The sequence below is a fragment of the Marmota marmota genome, unplaced genomic scaffold, assembly GCF_001458135.2.
Source record: "Marmota marmota marmota unplaced genomic scaffold, marMar, whole genome shotgun sequence".
Taxonomy (NCBI): domain Eukaryota; kingdom Metazoa; phylum Chordata; class Mammalia; order Rodentia; family Sciuridae; genus Marmota; species Marmota marmota.
This window is the reverse complement of record NW_025999944.1, coordinates 10,545,123-10,569,727: the sequence shown is the minus strand read 5'-3', so window position 1 is coordinate 10,569,727 and position 24,605 is coordinate 10,545,123. Positions and strand designations below refer to the sequence as shown.

Genomic DNA, 24,605 nt, shown 5'->3' with positions numbered 1-24,605 from the left:
CTACACTTACTTTATATATTCATCCACTGATGGGCCTTTAGGTTGATTCCATGCCCAGGCTACTGTGAATGTTCAAAAAGCCTATCCCACAGTGTAACAAACTTCACAACATGCACATGATGGAAAACCTATACCTCCCAGTTCCTTGGTATCAACCCCTGATGAAATTGGACCGAAGAGTCCCCAGACTAACATCAAAGAATCTAAATGAATTGCTCTGAGCAGTACCAACAACTCCTGGTCCTGACCTTTCAAACCCATGCTCTCCAAATGGAAAAGACACAAGGCAGCAAGGAGACCTAGCAACCCTTCTTTTTCCCTAGGATTTTGAGTTACTTCGGATCATTTATGAATGGTCTGAATAGAGATATGCTCTGTTATCATTCCAGGATTATCTCAGGGTCTCAAAAGGATAAGAACTAGTTTTCTTCCTCAGATTCTTCAAGATTCCAGGACCAGTCCAGGCACCTCCATTGTTGTAACATCAAAGGAGTGGGAAAGGCTTAGGAGAAAGACTAATGGCAAGGTAAGGAAAATATAGGGTTAACCAAGGTTCATTTTCAGATAAATGTCACAGATGGTGCTTGTCAAAGAACAGAGAATAGGTATACAAAGAAAGCAGAATGCTAAAAAGGGACATTGAGTATAAGTCTTGTCTAGTGGCACTAATCTGTCTTGTCCCTAAGAACTGAATACAACCTTAAGTCCAATACTGCAAGAAGGAATGGGGGGTCCCATTCCAGCCTACTTGGAGCTAAGTGATGAACAAAGTATTAAAAATACAATAGCTGACATATAACTACATAACTAAGACTCTAAAGTCTACATAACTACATGCTAAGACTCTAAAGGCTTTATACAAATTTTTATACATATATAAATTTAACTAATTATTAAATAAATAAGGTGGGAAACTAATAAAACCTCCCATTTCACAGATGAGAAGAGAGGGAGAGAGAATTTAAATAAACTTGTCTACAGTCCTCAGCCGAGTCAGGATAATTCTCAAGCCCATAATCTCTTTCATACTATGTTGTCTCTCTTGAAATTCAGCCTCCAATTCAGAGGTGGCCTATATTTTACATTCTCATCCCTCTGTAGTCATGTCTTTAATAGTTTTACTATTTCCAAGAGTCTCAGGAATGTTTTATTAAATCTATGCAGAACCTCCCTTTTCTCCTCCTCCTTGCCCCAATGATGCTTGAAGGTGAACCATGTCCAACTGCTGAGATGGGTCAGGGAGGGGCTCTGAGTGATCACACTGGGCTCTGCCACCCAATCTTGCTGCAGGCTCTGCTGGATTGGGGCTTCCCTGAGACCTCCACAACTTGGAGGCAGATAGACAGAGGCTCCTATGGTCACAACAGAATGTTTATGGTGGCAGGAGGCAAGAGATGGAAAAGAATGACTTACATAAAAAAGGTGTCTTCCACCTCCATATCAAAGGCCCTCTCCAATGTCACCTCTTCCCAGCCTTCTGCTTTGAGGAATATCAATGACGTTCTGTCACTGATTTTCTTTTGGTACCCAACGTAATTTCACTTTGGATTGTAGACAGAACTTATACTTAAAGCAACTTAGGGAGAAAAGTTCTTTTTTGCCAAAGCCTTCAAATATGTTCAAGTTATTTATGTCAACAACGGAAAACGCAGTAGCTCGTAACCTGTAAAACAGGCTCCACGTGTCATCTCTCTTTTTCAATGTAGTAAGGCAAAACTTAACTAAATTCTCCAAATTAAAGGCTTAAGGCAAAATTTCCATTTCTCATACATTTAAATATGTTATGGCCCATATACTTAACTATTTCTATTAAGACAAAACAATAGTGTTTATGCTTTTATGTTAATTTGGAATAACTATCCATTTTAAGGGAGAAAGTCTCCCCCCACCACCACCACGCTTCTTAGTAGTCTATGGTCTCTGAGAACAGGTATCCTTGTAGTTCCCAGAGCTTCTCCAAGTTCCACACCACCTAGGGAACACCATGGACCTTCAACAAATGTCCCTAATTATGTTAACACACAGAACAAGCTTTAAGCTCAAATGTTACTTCTGGCCCAAAGAAATCTGAACAGGCATAAATCCAAATGCAACCTTTGATCCAAAGAAATCTAAAAGCAATAAGGTCATTAAGTAACAATAACAACCTCAATTTAATCAATGGAAACAAACATTTTCTGATATTGAATCTAGTAGTTACCATCTATTTTTATGAAGAAATGTAGTAAAAGTCATCCTCCTTCTCATTTAAAATACCTGAATTCATGCATGCCTATAATTTTTGTAGGTTAGGAAAGGTGTGCAGGAAGAGAGAAAGAGGTTACTCAGAAACCTGGAAGATGATACCAAATGTCTGTGTTTCTCTATGTGAATGCAGCTATTTGGCATGTAAACATACTGTCCCAAATTCAAACAAATTTCATCCAATAATTCATCTCAGCAGCCAATTCAGAGACAACCCACCCAAAGAGGAAGGGGGAAGGGAAGTGGAAGAGAAAGGGAAAAAAGGACCAAAAAAAAGGAGCAAGAAAGAAGGGAAACAATAGAAATAAAGAGAAAGGAAGAACAGAGGGAGGAGAAGGGAAATAAATCACATTCCACATAGTGAAACAAAACAAAAATGGTTTAAAGGAAACATTTTCTTGACTGAATTCACAGTAAAAAACCATTCCTACTAAAAGTCAAAAATCCTCATCTTGAGTGGGTAAATGGCAGAGGTTTGCTCCTGAAAGGGAATCAATACTTCATTTGACAATTTCCCCACCAAATGCCACTATCATTTCCAATGTCATTAGGCTGTCATGCTCCCACAGTAAAGTAGTAGTATAACACATATCTTTACCCTGGGGTTTAAAAACAATCTCAATTGTACAACAACACATCTTTGGGCAAAAAGTTGGCAGGACAAATCACAGGACATATGTTTACCCAAGCTGAACAGTAGCCACAGAACTGTACATTAACTACACTTGGCTTTGGACAGCACCAAACATGCTCTAAAGCTACCCGAAAATTTATCTACAGTCAGCAGGTTACCCTAAGTCTACCACTAAAATCTAAAAGCTTTCCTGTCAATTTTCATTTCTGACATAAGTTGATAAAAGCCTCACAAATCCTCTATCTCATAGAGACTCCATTACTTTCCTTGCTAATACACTAGAATGAAAAAAGACTTGTTAACACTGTGTAACTTCATAGCGTATTTATCACATCACAATTCTGCACCTTTTATTTTCAAGCCCATTTGAAAGTTATGTGTGTACTGTTTTAAAAAGGCTAGAATCAAATAGACATCTATAAAAACCACATACTCAACATTCACATCTTACCTACAACTTTAAAAATATTCATATTCATTATCAATCACTATTATGTATTTGATCAAATGCACATCTTATTTATAATGCTGAAGAATGCATGAATTTTAAAGTTGATTGTGTTTTCTCCTTTAAAGCAATCTATGAAAAACTTGCTGATTGTTAGCAATAATTAAGCCGATTACAAATAATTTCGGCATTCTACAATTATCAAAATTTAATTTAATCTATTTCCAGAGACAACCTGAGTGGTTCTGAGACTACAGGCTGAACACTGTCAGAACTGCTTGCATTATTATCTTATAAGAGCTTTTCTGTTTCCATAGTAAACATGCCTTCCTGACCTTTAAGTTCTTAAGCATGCTTACAAATAAATCAAACAAAAACTGTCCACTAACTTTTTGTATTACCAACTATTCCAAATCTAATTATTATTTCAGTATATGATTAAAATGTGGATCTTTAGGATTATCCATTTAAGAGTACTCTATAGCCTGAAGCATGAAGGCCAAGGCCCAATAGAAACATCACCAATAAAATCAAAAGCATAAAGCAAAATTCTTAAGTGATCCTTAGCATGTTTTGGAACAGAAAATAAGCAGTAAATATAAACATAAGCATAATCTAAAAACAAAACAGTCCCATACTTACTTTTAGCAGATCCTTGGAGAATTCAACACCTTCATTTATCCCTTGGAGGTTTGTAATAAACTCTTGGCATGTCATCTTCTTTCCAATATTCTGGAATAGAGGCAAATAATATATCATGACATTTATGGAATTAAGATTAATGCTTAAGTAATTAAAAAGCAATTGATTTGGTTTTCAAAAACAAATATATATACATACTAATACATGTATATATACATATAATACAGTTTCAATACGCAAGGAAAAATATGGCCTATTATGCTTCTAAAACTGTCATTAAGCATGTCAAAGAAGATTATGTCAAGCCCTCATTTTAACTCAGGAAAAAAAAAAACCTTCAAAAACCTATACTACACTCATAATAATGTAGGTTTTAATTTTAAAATGTAGGGAAAAAATGACATTTCTGAGCTAAATTCCGATAGTTACTTGTATTTCCAAATATTGTCAAAAACTGTGAAGGATCTGAGATCCTCACTTTCTAGCTAACAGGTTAGCCTGTCATGGATGCTGGCAGGGAAAATGACTCCTGGGTGAGACACAATATTTATATTTGTAATAGGAGTAGCCGGAATATTAGCATTTTCTTGATCTGGTTCCCTGAGCCCCAATTCTCGAGCAACTTGAATAGAGTCAAATGCTATCTGCACATGCAAAAGACCTCATTATAAAAGACAAACCCTAAGCTCCAGGAACTGAAATATTTGATAATGGACAATAAGTATGCTACCCCTTCACTCTAGATGGAGGCACCAGCTCTGTCTTTCAAGAGGGTAAGCCAACCTGACCAATGCTCTGAAATCATTATATCCTTATAAGCTACTCACTAAAGAAACAATCTTGAAAAAATAAAGAACCAGAGTAAGCAAATCATCTGTCCATAAGATGTTCAAAAAAGTGAGTGACCCAGAAGAAAAACCACAGGAGGATACAGCTACCAGTGGCCAACTCGAAGCCAAGGCGAGAAGCCCCAGGAGAAACCAAGCCAACCAACACCTTGATCATGGACTTCAGTTTCCACAACTGAGAAAGTACAATTCTGTTGTTTAAGTCATTCAGTCCATTAGCTCTGGCAGTACAAGCAAGCTAATATATATGGGAGAGAATGTGCAAGCTTTTTTGCTTGCTTGTTTTCATAAATAGGTCTCACAGAGATAATGACATTTGCATGAAGACCTGAGGAAGGGAAAAGAGCATAGAATATTTAGGGGAGGAGCATTCTGAAAGGAGGAAAAGCAATCCTCAGATTCCTGAGTTGGAGAAAGGTCTGTATGGTTTAAGACATAATTATTAGAAGATGAGTTTGAAAAGGTGTGGAATAAGGAAATAGTGGTAGAGCCTGTAACAAAGATTCTCAAAGCAGGCAGGGCCATATTGTGCCCTGTGGGGATGTTCTGAAAAATTGTGAGGATATTTTGACATTAGATTGGGGTGGTACTACTGGTCTTAAGTAAATTTACAGTCATCCTCAGGATAGTTCTATCTAATGAGATATTTTCCCACATTCTATGTGACTTTATGCCCTACTGCTCATTTCAGATGATGAACATTTTCCAAAATTTGACTGTGGGTAATGGTTACACTCATCTGTGACTATACTAAAAAACCCATTCTGAATTGTATACTTCAAATGGATTAATTGTATGGCATGTGAATTTTATCATAATAAAGCCATTAAGAAAAAAACGGCCATATAAAGGATAAACTCTGCATATTCAAACAACTGAATACCATATAGCATAAAAATAATCAAAAAATTTTTAAAAGATTTGTTACATGAAATATGCACAAACTCAAATATAGCATGGAGTGAAAGAAACCAAATACTATAGAGTACTTATTGAATCAATAATTTCGTGTAAAACTCAGGAACATAACAAAACTCACTTGTGTATCTAAGGTAATGGCTGTATTTGGGGAGAACTCTGTGACTGGGCAGGAGCATAAAGGATGCTTTTAACCTTTATATCTTGATCTGGATTCTGATTGTCAGGGTATGTTTGTGTTAATTTGAAAGCTTACTGAAATATATTTACAATTTGTGTACTTTTTTCTATGCTGCACTTAAAAGTTCATTTAAAATTTTAAAAAAATCTAGCTGTTCTATAACTTTCTTATTAGTATTCATTAAAAAAGGACTAAAAGGAAAAAAAAAAGTGAGTGACCCATAGAGACTTGTGCCCCAGCATACTTTCAACTTGACTTAAAGATAATAAAGTTTAATGAAAGAAAATCATATTCATGAACAAAATATAGTTAGAAAATCTAAACTACAAAGACAAGACAAACACAGTGACAAGGAAAACTAATAAAACTGGTGTCACAGAGCTTTATCTCCTAAGCTAATTAAGCCAAATAAACCAGTAGAAGCTGCCAGTCATGAAGGACACATTAGTTCAACCTGGACAGCAAGAGAAATGTGTCACATGCAGGAGAGGGATGTACAAGAGGCATAGGCACAGCATCTCTAGCAAAATGTGGTCCACATTAACAAAATCTCTAACACATTCACATCCCTGTATAGCATATCCTCACAAAGAGGTTTACTTTCCAAGGCTATTTTATCCATTCATAAATGATGAAGAGTAGGGCAGAATTAAAAAAAAAAAAGGGGGGGGAGGGGGGTGCTGGGGATGTAACTCATTGGTAAAGTGTCCCTACATTCAAACCCCAACATACAAACATCCAACTTCAACAACCACCCAGGCAGCATATTCTTGGAGATAAAGACTTTAAGAGATGTGCTCAAGAGGGGCTGCCTTGAAAGGGAAACCTTCCCTTTCACAGCTGCCTTTCTCCCAACTCTTAAAACTCCTCAGCCCAACCAAGCTATCTAAACACTGTGTGAAAAGTGCTAAAACTTTTGTGTTGTTAAAAACGTGCCTCTTCCATCAGCAAGGAAGGTAAAGACTTCATTTGAAAAGATGGAATGAATGATTTGAGTTGGAGATGTGGTTTTGCCAAAGAACTAATTTGGTAGAGATTTTCCATAAATTAAATCTACAGTTCCAAAGTTTTGATGAGTATTTAAATCTCAGAAATGTTGTGCAATGATATATTGGGGAAAAAAAAACAAACTCAATTTTTTCGATCCTTTTAAAATGTATTAGGTCAACCAAAATGCCTCAAGGTAAAAAGTAATAAGTATAATCAAGTCATTTTGATATGACTTGGAAAGGCCTTTTTGGATATAGTCCAAGGATTTGAGAAGATGAATGAACAATAACTAGGCAGCAAATTCTCTTCCAATGCTTTGCTTCTAACAAAATTAAAAAAGAACCTCCCTTAATCATCCGTTAATCACCAAAAATATTTTAATATGATTTAAGAAATTCAAATACTAATAACATCTAGTTTTTAACCAAGTGTGCATTAATAACAATTATTAAATATAAATTATTCTAGAAAAATGTTTTTAACACTTGAAATTTTATTTAAAAAACCTTTGTTTCCATTTATTGCAAATGTGAATTGAATAATGATCATATAAGACTTCAAGCATAAAAGCAGAATACACAAGAGTGCACATTTAGATAAAAGCAGACTGAGAATACAAATATAAGGAGAAAAAGAATGCGCTAAAATATGATTCCTCAGATGGATTTCTGGGGGAAAAAAAATCCTTCCTGGAAAGGGTTCATCATGCCAGTTGCCATTAAGAACATTTGTGACTCACAGAAGCAGGTCAAAATCTCAACACTAACAGGAGTTGGAAGAGGTTGATCACAGCCCCCATGAAGGTGCCTGAAAAGTTGAGGACGTCAGTAGAGGAAAAAATGACAGAGGTGTTTGTACAACAAGAGAACTGGAGTTAGAAGTTAAGATGGGCCTGCATCACTCCAGTCTTAGGAAAAAACTTTAAAAGGAGTTTGTTCTTAGGCGAATATGTCCGCTTCATCTAGCTTATGGATGAGCAAAGAAAGTGGTTTCTTGAGATGAAATCTACTTCCCATGAAGATGTTATAAACACTGCTGAAATAAAAGATTTAGAATATTATATAAAGCCAGCTGATAAAGAAACAGCAGAGTTTGAGAGGACTAGCTCCAATTCTGAAAGGTCAGATGCTACAGAGAGAAAGAGTGAATCAGTGCAACAAACTTCATTGTTCTTACCGGAACGTCCTTCAGCAACCACCACCCTAACCAGCCAGCAGCCATCAACAGGAGGCAAACCTTTCCACCAGCAAAAGGAGTTTGACCTGCTGATGGCTCAAACAGCCATTAGCCTTTTTAGTGTTCTTAAAAACACTAAGCAAAGCATCTATGATTTTATTAATAAAATCTGTTAGACCTGATGCTATTACATACTTGCAGTATAAACAGAACTTTCGTATGCATGGGAAACAAAAAAATCTGACTCAATTTAATGCCACACTAGCTCTATTATGGTGGTCTGGAACCAAATGATCTCTGAAGTATGCCCATATATAATCCTTTTATAGATTGGATTATGTTTGCTTTTTAATTTTTACACAGAATATTCGTGTTTTCTCATGATCTTCTGTCTGGTTTTGGTATTAGAGTAATACTGTCCTCACAGAATGATTTGGGAAGTGTTCCCTTTACACTTTCTGAAGAGTTTGTAAAGAACTGAAGGTAAAACCTCTTTAAATGTGTGGTATAGTACACAAGTGAAGCCATCTGATCTTGGGTTTTTCTTTGTGGGAAGCGTTTTCATTACTAATTACAACATGCTAACAGTTCAGATTCTGTTTCTTCTCAGGTTTCGTCAGTTTCCATCTTTTATAAAAAATTGTTTCACCTTGCTTTGTTTTGATGACACAATTGTTGCCACTATGCACTTAGAATTCTTTTACTTCTACAAGATCGATAATAATGTCCCCTTCTTATAATACTGATTTTAATAATTTGAGTCTCATGTGTGATCGGTTTAACCAAATGTCAATGTTATTGATCTTTTCAAAGAATAAACCTCTAGGCTTTCACTCTTCTGTTTCATTTATTTCCACTCTAACTTCCTTGAATTTCACTGGGTTGATTTTGGTCTTTGTTTCTCTGTTGGTTAGACCGACTTGAGTGCATTCTTTTTTTAGCATAGGCACTTACAGTTAACAAATTTGCTATTTAGTATTGCTTCAGCTGCATCCGATCAGTGTGTTTTCATTTCAAAATTTTTTATTTGCATTGTAAAATTTCTTCTTTGACCCATTATTTAGGAGTATATTGTTTAACTTCCACAAATTTCCTTTTGTTTTTAATTTCATTCCATTGCACATAGAGAACAGACTTCATATATTTTAATCCTTTTGGATTTGAGACTTTCTTGCCCTACCTTTGAGAATATCCATGAATACTTCAAAGAACACTCTCCCTCGTTGGGTGAAGAGTCAAGCAATTTCTATAGGATCTAGTTGGTTTATGGTGTTCAAATCTTCTATTTCCTTGTCGATATTGTGATCATTGGTTTTTGTTTTTTGCAGTGCAGGGAACTGAACCCAGGACCTAGGCACTGAGCTACATCCCCACCCCATGAATGATTATTGAATGTATTTCTCCCTTCAATTCTGTCGATTTTTCTTCATGTACTTCACATCTGTCTTATAGGCTTTGAGGGGAAATAAACATTCCCCATACTCACACACATAACTCAGCACTTTAGTCTTTTACTCTGGTCACTAAAATGTATGAGGTTTTTCCCCACAAACCACCAGGTCTCCAGCAAACACTAGCTGGCTATCCTATCATTCAAATTCAATTCTGACACTAACTGCTGATAGCGTGAGATCCCACAGGTTACGCTCTCGGTATCACAAGAGCCCCTCACTTCAGATGCCCATCACGAATAGTTGTCACCTATACTTCTGATTATGTATACACAGGGATTCTGATTACCCGCTCCTTGGGTTCAATTAATTTATTAGGATGGCTCACAGAATTCAAGGTAACAGTAATATTTACTCCCTTCTTTAAAAGGATATTACAAAAGATACAGATGAACAAACGAATAAATACACATGACAATGTATGAGCTTCTCTGGTGCCTAAGAATCCTTGACATACAAAATTAGTGATTAGAATTAGCTTTATCTATAGACTATACTAAAATATAAAATTCTCAAGTCAATCTAACCAATTGAGAAACAAAAATAAAGACCAAAATCAACCCAGTGAAACTCAAGGAAAATATAGAAATTAAAGAATAGGAAAGCAGAGAAAAATCTGCATCCAGAGGTTTATTCTTTGAAAAGATCAGTACGTTGGCATTTGGTTAGACTATTCACACAATAAGCCTGGAGATTTGAAAAGGCCTCCTGGTATACTGAGAGGCATAGAAATGGTACCATAAAAATCAATGCTACGTTTCCAATCCAATCTGAGATGCTACTGACCATGACTCTCTGGAACACTGAAAAGAGGTGGCATCTTTTTTTTTTTTTCTAGAGAGAGAGACACAGAGAGAGAGAGAGAGAGAGAGAGAGAGAGAGAGATTTTAATTTTAATATTTTTTAGTTTTCGGCGGACACAACATCTTTGTTTGTGGTGCTGAGGATCGAACCCGGGCCGCACGCATGCCAGGCAAGCGCGCTTCCACTTGAGCCACATCCCCAGCCCAAGAAGTGGCATCTTAATCAAACTTAAAAACAGATGCAAAATGGAGAACCCCAAAAGTGCCAATTCCATTTGAAACCTCAAAATAACTGACAGGTCCAAATCTTGAATACTTGACTAATCAAGGTATCTTTAAATAATATTAGTCAAAAAGTCAAAACACCCAACTCCTGGAAATTCACATGCCTTGATAAATTGAAGGCTGTTCTCAATTTTGATCATGCTGTCGTTTTCAAATATACTTTCTTAAAATAAAAAGGAGCTGTTTTCTCTAAAAGATATATCAAATGGCTTTTGGAGAGAAATTCTTTGATGAAATTCTGAAACAACTTAACCCACTAAATCCCAAGTTTTCAATTCTGTGAATATTTGGGGGAGGGGTATACTGGGGATTGAACCCAGGGATGCTTAACCACTGGGCCACTTCCCCAGTCCTTTTTATTTTTCACATTGAGACAGAGTCTCACTAAGTTGCTTAAGACCAAGCTGCTGAGGCTGGCTTCAAACCTGCTGTCCTCCTGCCTCAGTCTCCCAAGCCACTGAGATTATAGGTGTGCACCACCATACCCAGCAATTCTGTGAATATTTCAAGGAAATAAACAAACATGCATTAAAATGGGTTGGAAATCATAATCTGGAGATTATGTAAATTATAATACTACTAATGAATATTGTCACTAATCGTTCACCTACTGTTTTTCTCAAAAGAACTACATTTTCAAAACACATATTTATTTCAAAATTAACATAAGAGGAGTATTTGTTCCTTAAGTTTTTCAGGTGTTCTATAAGTGAGACAGTGGCATGTAATGGGTTATTTGAATAAATTTTTAAGTAATTTTGAGCTAGAATTTTAGATAAAGAGGTTACTCTCAACTTGTGTTTCGGGGAGAGAGTACCCAAATTGTAGACATTATTACAGGCAAAAGTCTAAAACAGATAAATTCTATGAATTTCTGTAAAGCACTATACAGTTAATAACTTAGGCTTTGCAAACCGCAAAGTCTGTTACAATTATTCAGCACTGGTGTTAGTGTGACGATGTAAACAATGTTAAGTTTATTAGAACTTTGTTCTAATAAAACTATTTACAAAAACAGGCTTCACCTCCATTTTACCTATGAGCCATACTTTGCCCAACCTTGTCTAAAGAGAAAATTGGAAGGAAGTAGCATTGCTATTGAGGACAACATGAGAGAACATACCAATAGATTACACATCCTGTTTTATCTCTTAATTTCAGGTTTTTTTCCTTTGTTAAAGCATTTTCCCACCCTACTAAAGAACTCACTCCCAGCTGTCCTGGGCAGTCAGAGGGAACACTGGAGACTTTCATTCTTAGCAGGGACACCCAGAAACCATACAAGCTCCAGTCTACAATTCAGCATAAGTGTGATCAAGTCTTGGCTGTGAGCATGGCTTCCCTGACCAGTGAGGAAATGGAACCTTCTACAAAGCTCTGACCAAGGCCTAACTTAAACCTGGTGGGTCCTAGAGGGAGCTGCCAACAAGGCCAACTTTCTCTTGCAAGGTGGACCAGAGTTATCAATGACTTAGAGATTGCAGAATGATCCTATAATTCTTTATTTTTCAGAGTGCAGGATCTGGAAGCTTTGTGGAAAATATGCTTTCGGAGAAACTCAAAGCTCTCATCATCCATTGGTAAAATCTGGCTTCGTAAATCTTGGGATATTAAAAACACAGCAGGCATACCCTCCCACATCGCAATTCCACCTCCTCCAACATGTTACAATAATGATGAAAAAGCATACTACTGGTGTGGTAATTACTTCAGTTGTGCAGCTCTGTTCAAAGCTCCGTTCGCTTTTGTTTTCTATGCTTCTCTATCCAATAAGTGTGATTATGTTATGCTGCCCTCAGGTGTCCACATTTTTATATGCATGGATACTGGGCAAAGTGGGGTCCTTTGAAATATCTCAAAGCAGGAAGCAGCAATATTAAAAGTGTTTTTTCATAAATGTCAACCACAGAATTCATTTAAAGTGGTTTGAGGTTCAACTTTTAGGAATATTTGAAACATCAGTGGGATCTCCCCTCCTATAATACATTGCCATTGAAAAAGGACTGGAAGTGGTAAAAAGACCAAAAACAATTATATATGCACACATACATGTATATATAAAATGTATATTACCAAATTCACATCTTCATACATGTATTTTGTATAATGATGAGGGTCTCCTTTCACCATCCATGCTATTCCCCTTCTCCCTCCCTTATATATAATCAGAGATATGATAAATTATGGTACAATGATATATTAAGAATTATAATGCAAAAATAGTTTTAAAAAGAAAAATAAATGTATATTACATGTGTATATTATATAGTATATGTAAAATATATGTGAATAATTATAAAATGTTTACTACATGATACTAATATATAATTTATAATATACAACATAAAATTTTCAATTCAAAATATATATATATAGAATTGAAATTTTATCCCAGCACAGTGATTCTCAAAGTATTGTTCAGGGATCTTATTCCACTTGTTCATGAGGTCAAACCTCATTCTTTCACAAGCATACAGTTTCATAGGAAGTACATGATACTTTGTAACAGAAATGCAAATGTGAGACTAGTTATCTTCTACTTAGTCAAATATTTAAAAGATTTACAAAAATTTTAAATGCTATTATTTTCACTAAATTTTTTTACTTTGGAAAGTATAATTCTTGATTATAAAAACTATATTATTCATTTAATGGATTTTAGTGATTTAATAAGTATGGGACTTTATCAATTTATACCAAAAAATCTTTTTGGGATTCTCAAAAAATTAAGAATATTAAAGATACCCTTAGAAAACGTCAAGCTTTGATCTAAGAGTAGATTCTATAAGTTCTTAATGGAAAGTATTTCCCTTAAAATTTGAAGAAAAACAAAGACTTGCTAAATTTTACTTTTAATTTGATTGCCATAGTAAAACAGGCACTGAGTCAAGAAATAGTATTCAAAGTGGTATCTTTCAGTCACCCTCTTCAACCTTATGCCTTCTCCCACCCCAAATCATTTTCAGGAATACGGGAGAATAAAATGACTAATATTCAGTTAAACCTGCTTTTATCACCTACTAATGAACTATGCAAATGTGAAGAAGCTTGCAATGATAGAAGGAAAAGGTACATATAGTGATGGAATAACACAAATGGGATACCGTGAGGCCCCTAAGTGAACCCCACTGATGTAATTCCCATGTAGGAACCTTTCAAAAAGCAAATATAACAGGAAGAAGGATAGATGGAGGATACAGGGAGGGAGGAAAGGAGGAAGAAGAGTAGGCATATATACACAATGGAATATTACTCAGCACTAAAACATAACAAAATCATGGCATTTGCAGGGAAATGGATGGCATTAGAGCAGATTATGCTAAGTGAAGTCAGCCAATCCCTAAAAAACAAATCTCGAATGTCTTCCTTGATATAAGAGGGGCAACTCAAAACAGAGCAGGGAGGAAGAGCATGAGAAGAAGATTACCATCAAATAGGGATGAGAGGTGAGAGGGAATGGAAGAGAGAAGGGGAATTGCACGGAAGATGGAAGGAGACCCGCATTGTTATACAAAAAAAACATGTAAAAAGCACCAAAAAGATTTAAGTCTTCTTTTACTGATAGCTCAAAAGAGCAGGAGTTTGTTCTACTAGAAATTTATATGTATGTTTAACTTGCATGTATATTTTATATTTAAAGATTTTAAAAATAAAAGATTACTTAGCAAATTAACCCCATGACCACAAATATTTACCTAAACATTTAAATAAATAAATATCTATCCTAAGAGAATATACTCAGACAAGAAAATGAAAATCAAAACTATTGCTAATATGATTAACCATGCATGTATTTTTTAAAGCAGGTACTGAAATGCAGTACTAAATTTCACCCCAAAAAATATATTTCAAAGCTGTGTTTTTCTTCCTGGTCTAGTTAGCAAGGTTTAACTACAACCCTACATTAAATCAAAACATCTAGCCAGAATTTTTCCACCATAGCCTTTCAGTAACCTGCTAGCCTTGTCTCCAGTTAAATTCAACTAATGGAGGCGCAGCCCTGCCAACACTATTATAGATGAGTGGCTTCCACCAAGAACCTGTCTCCTTCATCCCTGATCCTTACCCAGATGGCATAGAACTAGGAATGGAGTAGGAAAACTATCAATGTTTGTTTAGTGCAAGAATACATTTAAAAGATAGAAAAGCATTCCAATACGTAACACGGAGCTACTTGTTAGAAGTATTAGTATACATTCCCTCATTTTATTAGTAAAAACATTAGCAGGCCAAAGGCCATTCCAACACTTTTTCATTTTGAATCCTTCTTTTAAGGAATGATGCAAAGAACAGCCAATATAAGTTAATCTCCCAAATCAGCCCTCCCCCACATAAAGCATGAGAACAAGCTGGTCAGAGCACTTCTTAGAAGAGTCATGCTGCTGGACTGCTATTATGCCAACATGGTAAGGAAGGAAAGGAAAATGATCTATTAGTTTACTCTCAACAGGATTATTCTGGCATTGGATTAAGTATGAGCACGGATGGCCTAGACAGTAGCATTAAGGGAAAGAAGCAGAGATTAGAAATAATTTACTTCATCTTCTAAATGATTTAACTGTACAGGGGCCATGCTGCTAAGTTAGACACTATTACAATAAATCAGGCAATCATGATGCAAGAGAAGCTATACCCAGAATTATGGATAAAAACTTACCACCTAGAAGGAAAATTTATTTTTAAAATGAATCCAGAGGGGAAGATAAAAGAAACATTTTCATATGGTTAGTTCTTTTAATAGCTACTACATATCAGACATTAACAGCATGCACTGTAAATAAGGATTTAAAAAAAAAAACTAATAAAGTCTAAATAACACATAGTCCTAAGTATATAGTATAAACTTTAAAAACCAAAGCTGAAAACCAATTATCACCAAAATCATGATCCAAAATATATTTAATGTTATTTATAATTTTCTCCCAGTTGTATCAGTAATTTTGCTACCCTAGCCAATTGTTAATTATTTGTAAATGAAACTCAAGACAACATTTATATACACCATCTTTTTCATTCCAAGTGCATTTAACAACAACAAAAAACTAATCTTACAATTCCTCCAAAGTTGCCTAAAGATAGGAAGAAAGCAAATAGCCTAGATCTGTACAATGAACCTGTGAACCATAGATACTGGGTTGTCCAGAGCTTGCCTGGACATTAACCACGCTAAGTTATCTAAATAAAAACCTTATGCTTTTATTTGCTGCTATATTTCAAATTATTATAATAATATTTCAAGATATTATTAAAGCTATATGAATTTTTTTAAAAAAGCAATGTTGGATTTAATAGAAATGAGTCCCCACAAAAATCAACCTATAAAAAATTCTTTGTGATCCTAGACCCTTAAACAAAAACTGAACTATTACTAGATTTTCTCCACCCTTACACATCTTCTCAGTCAACAGATGCTATTGTTCATATACTTGTTCATATATTGTTCATATACCTGTCATATACTCTTGGGACTTCAAAATAGCTAATGTGAAAAGGACTCCTCGTGTAGGGAATTGGTGGGTTGGTCAATGTTGTAAGTGGACAAGCATACTCAAAATTATCTCCCTTGGCCAGAAAGTTAGGTTAATAAATTGAGGGGTGGACAAGAAAGAATGGGAAGGGTCAAACTGATAACACAAAAAGAGCAGAGAAGAATACAGTAAACACTTATTTGTCCCCCAACAATCCAGAGTTTGGTCATCCTTTCAATGAGCTGAAAGAATGTCCAATTCTAATGCTCAGTTCAAGGCTCATGCTGTGGGAATCACAGTGCCATCATTTCTACATGATGCACTGCAGACTACTATCGAAGAATGCTCCCTGAAAACACATCTGTATTTGCAGTCTGTGTAATCTCTGGACACAGTTCAATTCTATGTGTCTTCATACCATTATCATAATCCACCTCTTATAAATTGTGAAAGGGACTTCAAAGTTAATAGTTTTGAGATTTGTGAAGATGTTAAAATTTGATTCTACCAATACATTTCCCCTTTATCTCACTACAGGGCACTCTTGCTCCACCCCAGTCCTCTCTCATTAACAATTACTCCAACCTAATGGTCCTGTACAGCTCCATCTTGCCTCTTTTAAAGAGCAGCATTACATTTCAAGTAAGGGAACTATGTGGCTTTTTGCAATAGAACTAGTATCTAAATAGCACTCTTAGTATAGATTTCAAAATCTAAATTATTTTTCTTCAATTCACATAATTGATTTTTATTCTTCAAAATAAAGGGATCTGGAACTATGAAAGAATTTTTGTTAATAAACATACATATTAATATATATTTTTACAGTTCTTCTATGATGTGAAGAGTTTAAATACATTTCACTTCTATAAAAACTGAAATTTTATCTAAAATTGTAAATTTAAGAAGTTTATCCTCTGTTTTCAATAAGATGAAAAAGTAATTGTTTTGATACTTTATTTTTGACATTTTAACTCGTTAAAAAAAACTAGATGAGCTGAAATGTGCAGAAAAGGCTGAAAGACTTGATACTGTATTTAGTGAAAACCTGAATGACATTTTCAGTTGTGATTTATTTTTCCAACTTTTTGTATTACCATAATACCCAACCAAAAAGCAAAATAAAAACAGGTAAAACCGCTGCCTACCACATGGTGGTGAAACAAGATACAGAGCAGAATTTACTGCAAAAACCACTCAGCACCTGGACAATATGGTATGTACTTATAATTATGCTCTGTGTTAGCATGTAAAATAATTATTTCTTTTTTCAAAGATTTACATTTATCAACATGCCTTGGAAACCATATTGAGAATAAGATAAAGTGGGCATAGAATGTGTTTGGATGCAACAGCAAAGATAAGCCCATGATACTCTTTCCAGACAGCTCCACAAACCTACACTTACGTGGCCATGTAGATCAGTGTTAAGAAGCATAATTGCACAGGTAAGGCAGTGGACTCCATCTAAAGAGAACAGAAACCATAATTCAGTCTTTACTGTTGGACTTCCCCTCATTATTAAAATAGCATACACTAGTAATCTATGGAAAAATACTACGCTAAACACCACTAATCACATTTGTTTTAGGGGGTGGGGGGAGGACCGGAAAATTTAGAAGAATAAATTATAAGAAGGACCTCAATGACAGAGGTGGATTCTACTGATTAGCAAGTTATTCCAACCTCTCTAGAGGAAAGTTGACACTACATATAGAAAGCCTTGAAGTAGTGTCCTTTGATACAACAAAATTACTTCCAAGCTTTTACACTAAGGAAACTATAAAGGATCTACATAAAGTATGAAGATAATCAGAGAAATAGCTCATGTCAGAAGACAAATACGAACCTCCAAAAACACAATTCTGTTATGCTGAGGTCATTAAAAATGTTCTTCAAATACACAGATTGAAATGGAAAGAAGAGTCAAGTTTCCTATTTCCAAAGAGCAAAATTAGTTGTTCTCCTTATTCTTGTCCTAGTAATTCTCAATCCAAGTGTAATTGATATATCAGTTTCTTTAAGATGCAGTAAAAAATCTTATGAATTTATGCTAACTGAAAAATCATTCAATGAATTCATAAATCAAAACTTGTCTTTTGAAAGTATGGCTTTCAGTACAGAAGGTGATTTCTGTTATCAATGTCTCTAAGCAGACACTATTAATTCCCCCAAGTATATTTACTACAGTTCTATTTTATTATCACAAACACACTAACACATTTAAAGCAAATTCCTAAATTATAAAACTCTGCAAACTCTCAATATTCTTATCAACAGCCAATGGAGTTGCATCTTGCATCTCTTTCATTCTCTAGTCAATGCTGAAGAATAAAGAAACAATGCTGAAGAATAAAGAAACAGTAATAACTGTGCAAACAAAACCAGTTTATAGATAGAAATGCAACCTTAATAATCAGTTAATTAACTATAGCTGCAGCCTAGGAAACAGGAAGAGGCAGGAAAGCAATCACCTTGGTCAACAGTTACTAGTCTCTATTAAGAGAATTATTTTTTGAACGTCTAGTCTCATATTTACTCCAGAATTTCTAAGTTTGTAAGAGATAAATTGCTTTATTGCAGGAAGTGAAATGGAGAAAAAGAACCTCACTTCATAAGGGAGGCAAACAACAATTTAAATATACTTTGTAAAAAACAATACAACGAATAAACTCATACTTCATCAAAATTATAAAGTTGGTGGTCAGTGTTTATATAATCAATATGAAAGAGAAGCACCAGAGATACACCACAACTTTTTCAGTCAACTTTATAAGTTGTTTCCAAAACTAATCACATGTGTGTTTTCATCAAGAAGTGTAGAGCTCAGGGGTATGAGAAGAAAAAACAAGAAAACTGGCATTTATTACGTGTGTTTTCTATGTAAAATCTCAAATGACAAAGCTGAGCAATGTGAAGACAGTATCCTGTCACACTGCGGATTGGAAAATAGGGTTAAAAAAAGAGGAAAGAATATCATGTTGCTTTTAAGAAAAATAAATGTAATATGAGAAAATAAGAAAGTAGGAAAGATAGTAGGAAATAAACTAACATGATTTTGATTTGATATTAAATATGATTAAAAAATAGACTAAAAGGAAGTAAATTAGTGTTCATATTATTTGTTTCCCTAGATGGATCTACTCAGGTGATCTTCCATTTACTTCTGTATAATTTCCTTTATGTCTACATTAAAATGTAATTTTCCTAATAAGGAAAATAACACCATCATTATAAAAGTAAATTCAAGGATTTCCAACAGATTACCTTGTGAAGCAATTGTATTTGGGTTACAAGAGAAATATCTATTGGAGAAGTGTATTAAAACTCTTTCTCGTTCTTGAGTTTCTCCCACAAGAGAAAAGGCTTTAAAAAAATACCTAAAAAAAAAAAAAAAATGAGAAAAAAACTTTAGAAAATTTACCTAATTTTTATATTAATTTATATTAACAGAGAAATATTATAATATTATAGTTATTATAATATCAATATATTATAGGAATTATACTTATTTCCACAAATCTCTTATCAGATGATAATTCAATATAAATTTGCATTCATATTTATAGTCCACAACATGTCAATATAAAAAGTGACAGGGTAATAACAAGGTAGCCAATACATCAAATAAGCCTGGAGAAGGTGGGTAATTTCCCCCATTATGACTGCCAAGTAGCCAGTTGTAAAACATCAGATAAAACAGGACTCAATGCACAATCATACAGGCTATGTTTTAAAACTCTGCATATATCGGTGTTCTTTTGTCATTATACACATGACTGTCATCTCCACTAACTCACCACTTTAATTACAATTACATTGCTTGTATACAGGCGATTTGTTAATTTTGGCCATCCTCACATTTTACTAATTTGATATGAGGAGGAAACTGGGAAATAAAACCTTGATTTATTCTTTAAATAAGGATAATCTAAACCAGTTAACTATGATTTATTATTACAGATTAATCCCTCATGACAATGTAGATATATTACCCTATATGAGGATGAGAAATCCTTTAAAATGTTCCAAAGAATCCATTGTAAAAAATCATAATGAACCTTATTTCTATGAAAAGTTTGCCTTCTTTTCTATTAGAAATTTACAGTTTGCAAATATGAAGTATGCTGATCACGTGAACTTTTCATTTTTTTTTTTGAACATGTCACATCAGAACACAAAGCCATATACAGACCTTCCTCCACTCCCCACTGTTCATTAGAAAACCTACAAGGACCTTTGAGATTCATGGAAAGACCCAATCGATAATCCAGTCCCCGTTTCACCTCACAGGCCTCAGCTTCCCGATTCGTGAAATCATTAGGTATCTTGGAACTTTTCTAGGCCCTGGTATTTTATAAACAGTTTATAAGATTAAATCTTGGTGAGTTTTAACCTTCACTATCTCATAAAAACCTGCAGTACAATGTGATGTTAAGTGAGAATCATTGTGTTCGTTGACACCTTCAGTTGAAAAGGTCAGAAAAAGTAAATATTGTTAAATACAATTTTACAAGTACTTTCTGCCAATTATGTTTATGTTTCTATTTAAGAGCTTATTCCAAAATGTCATCTTAAAAGACTATCTGAATATTATAAGCAAATAAATGCTTAGGGAAAAAATTCTGTAATTCTACAATCTGTAAACTTTCTTTTTTTTAAACTGATCATTCAAAAATCAAATTCCCTATTCAAAATAATTGAATATAAAATAATTGCAAGCAGGTTCTCAAAGAGATATCTGCATACCTATGTTCGAAGCAACATCATTCACAATAGATAAAATGTAGAAAACAACCCACGTTTCTATTTGATGAATAAGTGGATATAATGGATTCTTACTCAACCTTCACAAGGAATGTTACAACAGAGAAACCTTGAGGCCATTATGCCAAGTAAAATCAAACAGTTACAAAAAGGCAAACCCTGAAGATTCCACTTATATGATAAAATCAGAGTAGCTGAAATCAGAGACAGGAAGTAGAACAGTGGTTTCTAGGGATGGGGGAATAGAGAAATGCAGTTATCGTTTAATAGGTGTGGAGTTTCAGCTTTACAAGATGTAAAGAGTCATAAAGACATACAGTCACACGACGTTGTACATTTACTACCATGGACCGTATGCTTAAAAATTGTTAAGATGGTAAATTTTGTCATGTGCAATTAACTGCAATTTTTAAAAATTCAACAAGAATCTCCCCTCCTCCCCAGATTTGCTTTACCACCATTCTTTACTGTATCATTTGGACTTGGGCTTATAACTAGATGCAGAATATCAGTTCTTGCATTATCTCACATAAACATTTTTCTTAATCTGTTTCATTTAGTTTCTATAATAGAATCTAAGTTCCCAAAATTAGAGTGTTAAAAAAGTAAATAACCACACGACTTTCTAAGAATTTATTTTTGAGGCAAGAATAGAAGTGATGTTTAAGCATACCTGAGAGACTGATCTAGGGTCATTCCTGTAAAATCAAAAAACTTCAGATATTCTTCTGCAACTAGTTTGCTAAATTCATTGCTATAAGAAAACAGAATAGAATTGGTTAGTGAAATGCAAACTATTAAAATACACACACACACACACACACACACACACACAGGATCAACTGAGACACCAGCCTTGGGCCAGAACGTACTTCTTGCCGAGGTGTTTTGCGACATCCGACCTTTTGAATCTGTCTAGTTGATAAAGGCGTTTGGCTAGTCGTTTGGCTGCTTCCAAGTTGCTGCTGGTACCGTTACTGAGACTTTCCGCAGACTCCTTTTCCAGGATTTCTGTGCTCCCCATTTCAGAATTAGCCACTAGTCGTGTTGATTTCAACCCAGCATTGCTATAAAATTTGATTTAAAAAAAAAAAAGGAAAAGAATTTTTCTTATTGGCCAAAAAAAGGAGAAATATCTGTTAAATTAAAATATTGAAAAACCAACCAAATAAAAACTATTTTAAAAATGGTTATTTTGTTTAAATATTCATATAAACATTTTCCACTGCTCTATTTCAAAAGACTAAGAAGTGATTGCCTAAACTCTAGATGAGAGGTTTTTAAAACTTAAATTTTGTCTCAGGACCTTTACATTTTTTAAGAATTGGGGCTGCAGGTTATAGTTTGGAGGTAGAACATTTGACTAGCATGTACATGAGGTTATGAGTTCAATCTCCAGTATCACAAAAACACATTTTTCAAAGACTCCAACCAAGCTTCTGCTTATGTTGATCATGTCTACTGAGATGTAGCATATTGATAATGAGAGCAAAAAATATTAATTCCTTTAAAGTAAATAAATGCACTTCATGTAATATATATTTCATTTTATATAGCTATTTTCCCAAAAAAACAAAACTTAATGAGACAAATGTTAGTGGTCTTCATTTTTTATAAATTTAATGGTTGGCTTATTAGAGGAAAATTGAATTCCCAGAGTCATTTATATGTTCAATTTGTTAACATATTATTTTGATTAATGTATATTAAGAAAGTCTAACCTCAGAGATATTTAGGCAAACTAATAAGTAGTTTAATATTCTTTTATATTTGACATCAAAATAACACAAACGGAAGTTTCTTGAAAGTTTGCTGCAATCTAGAAATCTATCAGTGCACTTTTTACCCTCTTACATTAAAATCTTCAGAAAAGTCTTCTAAGTTTTGGGAAGCTCTCAAAGTTTTGATCAGAGAATATACGTTTTCCAGAATTTAAAGTTTTGATCAAAAGCTTAAATTTAATCATTGGCTCCAAATAATATTGTCAGTTATTTTCCTTAAATGATAGGCTTGTAATCAACAGTTTGCCATTGTTGCAAGGCAAAATGACATTCCCTGAGGACAAGCAGAAGTTTACAGCCCCAACTCAAATGACAAGAGTGCTTCTCCTGAAGACAAGGGTCAGGAGCACACATGGTTTGTTCCCATTTGCTCATAGGTAAAATTAAAACAACGTAAGTTCAGATTTCAAAATGTAATAAAATTCATTTGAGGTGGCTCCACCAAGGACATTTTAAAATGAACTGGCCTTTTTACTTTGAGAGCCTGGCAATGAAGAATATGACAACAACTAGAACAGTCTGGTGCCACCGCCTTGATTTCTATTTTGATGCCCACCACTGCTGTCACACAGTACAGCAACAACACAGTGAAAAGGAAAACACTGCGGTAGCAGTCGACGTAAGTTTTGTTTTCATCCTCACACAACTCCTGAAAGAAGCCAGCTCCACAGGCCACATTTTGAGAACCTCTGACTGGAGTCACAAACCACAGCTTGGGCTTTCTGAAGAGGGTTACCTCATGGACTCTAAACCAATGAGCACAGAGTCCATTTCCAAATGTTCTTTTTCACCTGATCACAAAGTCATGTTCATAAAATGCTGATTAAATGGCCTTGCAGCACAAATTACCATAGACTCTAAATCAGGGAGTCCAAAGTTTCCACAACAAACCAGACAGCAAATATTTAAGACATGCAGGCTATCTCAGGTCCCCATCTCACACAACCTTTAGAGACATAAAGCCATTCCCAGCTGGTGTGAACTGGGCCCATGCACAGTAGCCTGCAAGCCCTTGCTCTATCCCACTGTCTTTAACCTGCCCCACTCTACAAATACCTTTTACTGTGAACTAGGGCACTCTGAAGGGGGTGAGCGATGTTGATAAAAGTCATTACATCATCATAATTGTTACAAGGTTAAAACATTTTTTATTAAACAGTACTGCTAAATGGGTATGGTTTCTTTTCAGGGTGAGAAAATACCCTTACCATGGCCTAAGGGTGACATTAAATAATTCTGTATATATTAAAAACACTGAATTTTATACTTTAAAAAAATCACTATAGTATTAGAGCTTTGACACAATTTTTTTTTTTAATTTGAACTTCATAGGTTTTAAACTCACAGCATGCAAGGATGAAAATCACTACAGCAAGAAAACATTTTTAAGTAGAGCAGGTCAATCTCTATCTTGTCACATATTCTACTCAATTTACAATTTCCCATTTTCCACTGCTCTTCCAACAGGGTGGTCTGGCAGATTTGCTGTCACTGAACAGAGCAAGGCTACTGCACACCAGTTGGGCAGAGCCCATAAATACTCCCAACCACACCAATTTGAAGGGGCTGACTGTCCCCAACAATGTCTCTCCAAGTACACCTTGCACTTCATCAGTGAGAACCTGCCAGCTGCCCTTGCAAGGGGCTGTGATTTGGGGAAAAGAGGAGCAGGATATCCCAGATTGCCTTTCAGTTAGATATAACTATGTGAAAATTCTGTTCAATACACTTGTCAACTCATATATTCACCACTGAGATCACAGAAGAAGCTCAGAGTACAAAATGGAGGTCTATCCAACCCATGCTATCTTATTTTACTGCAAATACTAATAATACTTTTTAAAATCTACGTCAAATACTAAACCATAGTCAATTCCAAAACAACTAGCATACAAGAACTGACCCAGACCAATCAAGACATATTGTAACCCCCTTAAACATTAAGTCACTTTAATTTTCCAACAGAAAA

At 34.8% G+C, this 24,605-nt stretch overlaps 1 protein-coding gene across 6 annotated transcripts in view; it reads right to left on the bottom strand.

Annotated features, from left to right (window-relative positions):
• Psd3 (pleckstrin and Sec7 domain containing 3) overlaps nt 1-24,605 on the bottom strand; it is a 567,268-nt gene that overhangs the window by 205,542 nt on the left and 337,121 nt on the right. For all 6 annotated transcript variants that reach the window (XM_048801652.1, XM_048801653.1, XM_048801654.1 and 3 more), the window contains 5 exons: nt 21,728-21,922; nt 21,529-21,609; nt 19,356-19,468; nt 17,497-17,555; nt 3,969-4,058 (listed from right to left, as the gene is read on the bottom strand). In XM_048801652.1, the coding sequence (XP_048657609.1) occupies nt 3,969-4,058; nt 17,497-17,555; nt 19,356-19,468; nt 21,529-21,609; nt 21,728-21,922 (538 nt within the window). The remainder of the gene's footprint in view (nt 1-3,968; nt 4,059-17,496; nt 17,556-19,355; nt 19,469-21,528; nt 21,610-21,727; nt 21,923-24,605) is intronic.